This window comes from Rattus norvegicus, chromosome 15, assembly GCF_021556685.1.
Source record: "Rattus norvegicus strain SHRSP/BbbUtx chromosome 15, alternate assembly SHRSP_T2T, whole genome shotgun sequence".
Taxonomy (NCBI): Eukaryota; Metazoa; Chordata; class Mammalia; order Rodentia; family Muridae; genus Rattus; species Rattus norvegicus.
In genome coordinates this window covers 33,668,943-33,679,255 of record NC_141548.1, presented here as the reverse complement: position 1 = coordinate 33,679,255, position 10,313 = coordinate 33,668,943, and the positions used below count along the sequence as shown (strand labels likewise).

At 42.2% G+C, this 10,313-nt stretch overlaps 1 protein-coding gene across 1 annotated transcript; it reads left to right on the top strand.

The window, feature by feature from the left end:
• The first annotated feature begins 3,575 nt into the window (after positions 1-3,575).
• On the top strand, positions 3,576-8,301 carry Gzmbl1 (Granzyme B-like 1). The gene is made up of 5 exons (XM_087587203.1): positions 3,576-4,022; positions 4,886-5,036; positions 5,400-5,535; positions 5,661-5,921; positions 6,552-8,301. Exons 1-5 carry the CDS (start codon positions 3,968-3,970, stop codon positions 6,693-6,695), a joined length of 747 nt encoding a protein of 248 aa, XP_087443329.1. The 5' UTR covers positions 3,576-3,967; the 3' UTR covers positions 6,696-8,301.
• The last annotated feature ends 2,012 nt before the right edge of the window (positions 8,302-10,313 follow it).

Sequence of the window (10,313 nt, the reverse complement as noted above, 5' to 3'; positions counted from 1 at the left end):
TTTAACACAAGTTACAAAGGAAACAAAGAAGGTTAAAAACATGACCCTGTTAGCCACCCAGGAGACACTTTACCTGAAATACTTTTAAGGGATCTTAGATGTTATAAAGTTCACAAAGGTTTTTAGTTTCTTAAAAAGTATTTGTAGCTGAGGGAAACTTTGGGAAGGAACTAAAGGGAATCAGTAGGGGCATGTGAAAAAGTAGAAACTATTCATAAACACGTCAATGTTTCAACACTGCAAAGGACAATAACCGAGATGAAAGCTTCACTAATGAGATATAACAGCAAATTGGAGCAGAGGGAACAATCAGGGAGACTCATGCAGGAGATGTGACTCAGCAGTTAAGAATACTTACTTCTCTTATAGAGTATTAAAATACATTTCCCAGTACTCATATCATATAATTCACAACTGCCTGCAACTCCCGATCGAGGGGCTCCAATGCCCTGTCTTCCATGGGCACCGCATCATGTACACTCACAGATACACACAATGCTTGCATTTGAAAGTAATTAAAAATAAAATAAAGCTTTCTTGTTAAGGATGTTAATGCATCACCAATAGACTAGCTCAAGAAGACGAAATATACAAGTTGGGAGACGAACCTGATGCGTGTGATATTCAGACACAATAAAAAATGAGGCATGATCATAATTTGTTAAAAATTCTATGATGTAATCAAGAAGCAAAACCTAAGAATCCATATGATAGAACAAACTGAGATTAAAAGAAAACCTTAAAGGCATAGAAGACGTATTCCATAAAATTACAAAAGAAAAAATTTGAAATCCATGTAACGAAGTGGACATCTAAACACAGGATGCATTTAGAAACCCAGGGAAAAAAGAACAGAGAATACTCTCTCCACAACATATTTTAGTTAAATGTGAACACTACAAACAAAAGACACTAAAGCTGAAGGAGAAAATCAGGAACTCATTTACAAAGACAAACCAATCATGATAATTCAGACCTCTCAGCAGAATCCATAAAAGGTAAGGAAGTATGGAATGTGTATTTTTCAAGCCTTAAGAGTAAATAAGTGTCAACAAAGCTTATTATGACCAGCAAAGTTACTTCTTAAGATCAATGGAGTAATAAATACAAGGTAAATATAAACTAAAGCAACTCATGATCAATAAGTCAACATTGCAGAATATGCTAAAATATTCAAGTACTGTGTTTACATAGTTTCTGACCCACACTCTCCCTCCTACAACTCCTCCCATATCCACCTCACTCCCTCTCAAATTTACAACTTCTTCTTTAGTTATAACACACACACACACACACCCCTACACACACACACACCTACACACACACCTACACACACACACACACACACACACACACACACACACACACACACACACCTATGTAAATACATCCTGAGAGTCTTCTTAGGGTTGCTTGTAGATAACCTATCAGGAGGTTTATTCGCATAGATGATTGATTCTCCTTCACTTATTATCCATTAATTCACTGTAATTCTTTATCTAGGGGTGGGTTCTTGTGCCCCCACCCACACTGAAATGTCAGTCGGTGTTGTCATTGTGCAAGTCTTGTGTTAGGCAACCGTGTTGTTTAGACTTCATGAATGCAGTAGCCCTGCTGTGTCCTAAGCAGACATCCCAGTCCTCTGCTCCTTATAATCTTTCTGCTCCCTTTTCTGTGATATTTCTGGAACCTTGTGTATAGGAATTGTGCTGTGAATGTATCCACTGGGGTGGGCTCTCCACGGTCTGTTGTTCTCTGCCTTTTGACAGGTGTATGGATGACTGTAATGGTCTCTGTCTCCTGCAAACAAGACTTCTTTGATCAGAAGTGAGGTAGAACATAGTTGGTGATCACACTGTTTTAGGAAAGTGTCAATTGCAGGTTCTCCTCCACTTGGGTCCATGACCTCATAGCCACAGGTAGTTGACAAGGTTTCTAGTCTCACACATGAATTCTCTCCTACTTAGTGGACCATAAGTCTCATCCAAAAGCTGTTGGTTAGCTCCAATGCATAGGGGCCACTATTACACTCTTGGTTATTTGTTGCTGTACTGGTCATTGTTGTGATTTTATATCAAGTTGCTTTTGCTTTGGCATAGTACCATTAGATATGTTAAGAGTTAGTCCTCAAAGAGAGACACAAAGTTGGTTCCAGCTTGAGTCCTCCAAGTCCTGAGTCAAAAGCATGGTTTGTGTTCAGAAATTCTTTTTTTTCTGCTAGGAAACTCATTGCATGAGGGAACATTTTCGTCACTAAAATCTGATTATATTATATTTCTTTTAAGAAATATCAACTTAAAGCACACTTGTCTTTGCAAGACTTATTTCGTTCATTAGCAATAAAAGCCAATAAAGCCTAGGGAATACATTTTAAATTTTATGGTGGTGTGGCTCTGCAGACTTCGTGACCTGATGCACAGGTAAAGATGAGATTATTGACGCTGTTCATTGTATGACTCAAAACCATTGTCGATTGTGATACAGGTGAGCTGAAAGGATGGACTTCCTAGACATGTTTTGTGGTATCTTATGAGCCAATCATTACTTTCTTTAACATTGGAATAAAATGATTCACTTTTGTATCATGAGGTGATATTTTGATTTGGTTTCTTTGTTATTACAGGCTGACTTGGAATAAATAATGAATATCTACTGATATGGATATAAAGGGATTCATTTATACTAAATAAATATATTTCTTTCTCTGCACATTAAGTAAGAATAGCCACATAGAATTCTCAAGACACTAAGAAGTTGGGGACAAATTCTTTAGACACTAAGAGGAAGTTGGGGAAGTAGCTGGGTCTGTAAAGTGGTTTCCATGTAAACAAGAGGACATGAAGTCCATACCCAGAGCCTATATGATGAAGCTGGGTGTGCTGACAACACTTACAATCCAAGCTCTGAGAGAAAGAGGCAGATACCTGAGGTTCTCTGGCCAGCCAGTTAGCATAATCATCAAGCTAAGTGAGAGACCATGCCTAAAAAGAAAAACAAGGCAGACAGAATGTGAGAATGATGCCAAGGTTCACCTCCTTACTCGCGCGTGCGCGCACCCACACACACACACACACACACACACACACACACACACACACACACACAGACACACACCTTGAATAGCTATTGTTGAGTTTTAACAGCCTGGCTTTTCATATGTTGCACTATGTCAGCAATTTAATGATCTGATTCTGATTGTCCTTTGGGGAACCAGATTCTTCCCATCCTTAGTTCACAGGTTTGCATCAGACAATGTCATCTTTCCCAAGAAGTAGGAATGACTGGGTGATTCAATATTCAGCCAGTGATTCCCCTCTCAGAGCCTGCAGCCATCTCTATTTTTCTTTGTCAGTAATGGTCAGATGCAGGCTTTTCATAAGAAAGGGCTTTGCCACATGGAACATTTGAAGCTGTGGTGCTAAATATGGTGACAGGTGCTTGGTAGTCCTGTCTGTTCCTGCCTTGTCCATCACTCTACCATGGCTCTCCCAAAACTGTACATTGGTAATGGATGCTCCTGATTACCCTCTCTAGATGGTCATGCTTGGTCCTGGGATAAAAGATGAGCCCAAAGGCACATCTGTCCTGATGGTCTCAGCAGGGTGGCATAAAAAACAGATGGCCCACCACTGGGAACTTGGGTTTCTGGGACCCTAATACCACTTGCTATGAACCCCACCCTATGCTTTTGTGGTCCTGCAATGGGCTGTAAGTGGTGGTTCTCTGTGGCATTAGCTGTGGGTTCTGCTGTGGTTACTTCATGATTCTCACACAGGCACTCGGAAGACGTCATTAGGCAGAAGCAGTAGGGCAGAAGTTTTCATAGAAAGCATGTGATGAAGCATTATAAAAGCAGAGAGGGGGTTTAAGGCCACAGAACCCACTCTGCTTTCTTTCTCTTCTAGAGGTGAAAAGTGAGCAAGGACAACACTCTCGACGGTGGGACCTAAGCGGCCTTCCAGGGAAGATGAAGCTCCTCTTGCTCCTGCTGACCTTCTCTCTGGCCCCCAGGACACAGGCAGGTGAGACCAGCACATCCCTTTAGTGGTCTAACCCCACTGTCACCGGTAGTAGGAGGGTAAAGGTCTTTCTCAGGAAGAGCCGCTGATTGATATCCCCTCCCTGAGCCATACCCTTATCATCTGGAAAGTGGATTTTCCTAGAAGTAGTTGGTAAAGGGTAGGAACCTGCAAAACAGAAACCACATTCTCCTGGAGCACATAGAATGGGCCTGGCTTCTGCATCTGTGACGATACAGGCCTTCCCCTCACCACAAACTCATCAAACAAGCTAAGGTACTGGTGCCCCCCTAGTAAATGGAATTGATGTCTTCAGAAAAAGTGATTTTGCTTGACCCAAGCCACTTGATCCCTTCCTCTAACTCAGTGCTTCACAGGTTTCTGGTGGTTCCCCAATGTTCAAGTATGAGTCTCTGGGCACTCTGCTCTTTGGAATGCCAACACCTGCATCTAGGAATGAAAGTGAGTGAGGAGGCCTGAACAAATAAGATTCCTCAAAGTGTGAACTGAAGCCTTGGTCCCTAGAAAGCAGCAGTATTCCAGGCATCACAGGGCTGGGAGTGAGAAAGAGGAAGCCTTAGAATCTCTCTGGGACCAGAAGTCAGAAGATAGACAATCTGAATCCTTAGGATTTCCTTGTCCAGAATAGTATGCTTACCTCTAAGTGTGTGGAAGGAAGATCGATAGACCAAGACCTATCTTTCTCTCCTTTTTAAGAAGGGGAACATGAGGGCAAACCTCCCAAGTCCCTTTCAATGCCAGGCCTCCCTGGCTCCCAAATGCCTAGAAAGTCTTGGGCCACCACACAAAACTCATCTGGTGGACAGACTAGCAGGTGCCCACAAAAAGGTTGGCTTTCCCTTCAGGGGAGATCATCGGGGGACATGAAGCCAACCCCAACTCTCGACCCTACATGGCCTATCTTCAGATCATGGATAAGGATTCTGGGAATAAAACGTGTGGTGGTTTCCTCATACGAAAGGACTTTGTGCTGACTGCTGCTCACTGTTTGGGGAGGTAAGGAACAGCAAAGCCCATGCCCCCCTGGGAAGATTCCATGGAGGCTCTGCCTTCAGCCTAAGCAGCTTGAGGTGAGAGGGGGCCCAGCAAGTCTCATGAGGGAGAAACAGTCTCGCACCAGTCACCAATAAGGAATCAAACACATTTCAACCAAGGTCCACATTAAAATATGAGCTAAACTATGCAATTTGCATTCTTAGGGATGACTGAGCACCTCTAATGCAGCAACTAGTGGTTCAGATTACTCCTTATCTCCCCTCAGCTGTAGCCCCTCCCTTCAGCAAGGCCTGTCCTTCACACCTCCTGGGCTGCGTCCTCTCTGACTCCACATCTCTTATCTCCACTCTGCTCTCTCTGCAGTAAAATAATTGTCACTTTAGGGGCCCATAACATCAAAGAACAGGAGAAGAAGCAGCAAGTCATCCCTGTGGTGAAAATTATTCCACACCCAGCCTATAATGCTAAGACAATCTCCAATGACATCATGCTATTAAAGGTGAGACATTATCCCATCCCTCCACAGACTGTCTCTCTTGCTCCCATCCCTCTCAATCCATCTTGGCCTTCAGGGTGTCTCAGCTCAGCAGGCCATGAGCTGGACTCTTGCTTCTACTCCAACAGCTGAAGAGTAAGGCCAAGAGGACTAGCGCTGTGAAGACTCTCAATCTGCCCAGAAGCAACTTCAAAGTGAAGCCAGGAGATGTGTGCTATGTGGCTGGTTGGGGAAAGCTGGGCCCAATGGGCGAATTCCCAGACACACTACAAGAAGTTGAGCTAACAGTACAGGAGGATCAGAAGTGTGAGTCCCACTTAACAAATGTTTATGACAAAGCCAATGAGATATGTGCGGGGGACCCAAATATCAAACGTGCTTCCTTTCAGGTAAGTTGGGTTTCAGTTCCCTCTGGGCTCAGTGGGAGGGGAAAAGGAATTTGGCACCTATAGACCCAAACATCAAGGGACTCCTTTACCCCTTGGCTATGCTCTTTCTCTCTGGTAACAGCAGGAACCAATAACTAAGTAGCCCCCCCACCCCGAGCTAAGAGGCTCTGTTGAAGGTAGCTTGTATAAAAGGAGGTGTTTGCAAAAGCACGTGTAGCTCCAGGCCCAGGCTCTAGAGAACTGGGCTCCCTAAGTATGTCGTAAACATGGCCAGGTGTCTCTTCTGAGCAAACACACACTTTGTAGTTGTGCTTACCCTCCATGCTCCCTTCAGGCCCACTCACTGTCCCCATGTCCTTAAACAACAGCCTGAGGACAAGAGTCCCACACACCTTCACAGAGTGGATCACAGACCCAGGGAAAGGGCAGAGGCTGGCCTCAGGAGGGAGGTGCAGCTCTAATCATATCCACAGTCAGAGCTGGAAAGTCCAAGGGGCCCCAGGCCTGCCTTCTGACCTCCCACAAGCAGAGAAAACAAGTCATGCTTCTCTGTGAGTAGCCTTGGCATCAGAGGGAGGTTGGGACTACAGTGAACAATATCTTAGTACCTTGTGCCTCCTCAATTCACAGGGGGACTCTGGAGGGCCTCTTGTGTGTAAAAAAGTGGCCGCAGGCATCGTCTCCTATGGACGTAAAGATGGTTCAACTCCACGGGAATTCACCAAAGTCTCTACTTTCCTATCCTGGATAAAGAAAACTATGAAAAAGAACTAACTACAAGAAGCAGCATGGATCATTTCCAGACTAACCACCTTCCCTATAGCTGAGTCCAGTATTGCTCTAGGACAGATGGCAGGAACTGAATAAAGCACTTTTTTTCTGACTGGAAAGACTGGTTTCATGTCCATCCACAGGGATCAACCCTGTCCTTGGCAGATGAATGGAATACCTCTTCTGCCACAAGGCTGTTACAACCCAGTTGACATCTGGTAGTTCACCCTCTCTACAAGAGAAAAATAATGTTTGATTGTCCCAAACATGTACTACTTCCCCTCAAAGTCCTTAGAATGTTATTTAATGCAAGTCATCATTAACAGCTACCTACAGTATTTTCACACAGTTTGACCCAAGTCACTGGTGTGTTCTTTGGAAGAGAGCAAGAAGTGATAGATAGAATTCCTTTTGCTTCTCTGTGCTATTTTTCCCCAATAGAAGACTTTTATGTTTTCTATTTCCTTATCAAATGAAACCTTTAAAATTTTATATTAATTGCTCATTTTCAAGGTACAACCTGATCTTTTATGTAAATGATATAAAATGATTAAAGAAAACTAATTAACATGTCCACTAATTTAAATACTTTTTATTTTTGAAGGGAGTACATAAATTTGTCTAATAAAAGTGATGAAATGTACAAGGCATTATTTTTTCTTTTTCTTTTTTTCTCCATCTTTATTAACTTGGGTATTTCTTATTTACATTTTGATTGATATTCATCCCCCTAGCCCCTCCCTCATTCTAAATGGGTGTTCCCCTCCCCATCCTCCCCCAAAATAACATCCTCTCTCCAACAAGGACGTTCACTGGGGTTTCAGTCTTGGCAAGGCCAAGGGCATACCCTTCCACTGGTGCTCTTACTAGGCTATTCATTGCTACCTATGAGGTTGGAACCCAGGGTCAGTCCATGTATAGTCTTTGGGTAGTGGCTTAGTCCCTGGAAGCTCTGGTTGGTTAGCATTGTTTTGCATATGAGGTCTCAAACCCCTTCACACTCTTTAAGTCCTTTCTAAGATTCCTTCTAAAGGGGTCCTGTTCTCAGTTCAGTGGTTTAATGATGGCATTCGCCTATGTATTTGCTGTATTCTGGCTGTGTCTCTCACGAGAGATCTACATCCGTTTCCTGTCAGACTGCACTTCTTTGCTTCACTGATCTTATCTAGTTTGGGGGCTGTATATGTATGGGCCACATGTGGGGCAGGCTCTGAATGGGTGTTCCTTCTGCCTCTGTTTTAAACTTTGCTTCTCTATTCCCTGCCAATGGTATTCTTGTTCCCCTGTTAAAGAAGGAGTAAAGCATCCCCATTTTGGTCATCCTTCTTGAATTTCATGTGTTCTGTGCATCTAGGGTAATTCGAACTTTTGCTCTAATAGCCACTTATCAATGAATGCATACCATGTGTGTTTTTCTGTGATTGGGTTACCTCACTCAGGATAATATTTTCCAGTTCCATCCATTTGCCTATGAATTTCGTAAAGTCATTTTTTTGATAGCTGAATAGTATTCAATTGTGTAGATGTACCACATTTTTTGTATCCATTCCTCTGTTGGAGGGCATCTGGGTTCTTTCCAGCTTCTGGCTGTAATAAATAAGGCTGCTATGAACATAGTGGAGCATGTGTCTTTGTTTTATGTTTGGGTAACTTTTGGGTATATGCCCAAGAGAGGTATAGCTGGGTCCTCAGGTAGTTCAATGTCCAATTTTCTAAGGAACCTCCAGAATGATTTACAGAGTGCTTGTACCAGTCTGCGATCCCACCAATGATGGAGTACTGTTCCTCTTTCTCCACATCCTCACCAGCATTTGCTGTCACCTGAGTTTTGATCTTAGCCGTTCTCACTGGTGTGAAGTGAAATCTCAGGGTTGTTTTGATTTGCATTTCCCTATGACTAAAGATGTTAAACATTTCTTTAGGTGTTTCTCAGCCATTTGACATTCCTCAGATGTGAATTCTTTGTTTAGCTCTGAACCCCATTTTTTAATAGGGTTATTTGTCTCCCTGCGGCCTAACCTCTTGAGTTCTTTGTATATTTTGAATATAAGCCCTCTATCTGTTGTAGGATTCGTAAAGATCTTTTCCCAATCTGTTGGTTGCCATTTTGACCTAACCACAGTGTACTTTGCCTTACAGAAGCTTTGCAGTTTAATGAGATCCCATTAGTTGATTCTTGATCTTAGAGTATAAGCCATTGGTGTTTTGTTCATGAATTTTTTTCCAGAACCCATGTGTTCGAGATGCTTCCCCACTTTTTCTTCTATTAGTTTGAGTGTATCTGGTGTGATGTGGACGTCCTTGATCCACTTGGACTTAAGCTTTGTACAGGGTGATAAGCATGGATCTATCTGCATTCTTCTAAAACTGACCTTCAGTTGAACCAGCACCATTTGCTGAAAATGCTATCTTTTTCCCATTGGATGGTTTTGGCTCCGTTGTCAAAAATCAAGTGACCATCGGGGTGTGGGTTCATTTCTGGGTCTTCAATTGTATCGCACTGGTCTATCTGTCTGTCTCTGTACCAATACCATGCAGTTTTTATCACTATTGCTCTGTAATACTGCTTGAGTTCAGGGATAGTGATTTCCCCCAGAGGTCCTTTTACTGTTGAGGATAGTTTTAGCTATCCTGGGTTTTATGTTATTCCAGATGAACTAGCAAATTGACCTGTCTATCTCTTTGAAGAATTGAATTGGTATTTTGATGGGGTTTGCATTGAATCTGTAGATCGCTTTTGGTTAAATGGCCATTTTTAGTATATTAATATTGCCAATCCATGAGCATGGGAGATCTTTCCATCTTCTGAAGTCTTCTTCAATTTCGTTCTTCAGAATTTTGAAGTTCTTGTTGTACAGATTTTTTACTTGCTTGGTTAAAGTCAGATCGAGGTGTTTTATATTATTTGGGACTATTATGAGGGGTGTCATTTCCATAATTTCTTTCTCGGCTTGTTTCTCTTTTGTGTAGAGGAAGGCTACTGATTTATTTGAGTTAATTTTATACCCAGCCACTTTGCTGAAGTTGTTTATCAGCTTTAGTAGTTCTCTGGTGGTACTTTTGGGATCACTTAAATATACTATCATATCATCTGCAAATAGTGATATTTTGACTTCTACTTTTCCAATCTGTATCCCCTTGATCTCATTTTGTTGTCTGATTGCTCTGGCTAGAACTTCAGGAAATATATTGAATAAGTAGGGGGAGAGTGGGCAGCCTTGTCTAGTCCCTGATTTTAGTGAGATTGCTTCAAGTTTCTCTCCATTTAGTTTAATGTTAGGGACTGGTTTGCTGTACATGGCTTTTACTATGTTTAGGTCTGGGCCTTGAATTCCTATTCTTTCCAGGACTTTTATCATGAAGGGGTGTTGAATTTTGTCAAATGCTTTCTCAGCATCTAATGAAATGATCATGTTGTTTTGTTCTTTCAGTTTGTTTATATAATGGTTCACGTTGATGGTTTTCCATATATTAAACCATTCATGCATGCCTGGGATGAAGCCTACTTGATCATGGTGGATGATTGTTTTGATGTGCTCTTGGATTCGGTTTGCCAGAGTTTTGCTGAGTATTTTTGCATCAATATACTTAAGGGAAATTGGTCTGAAGTTCTATTTCTTT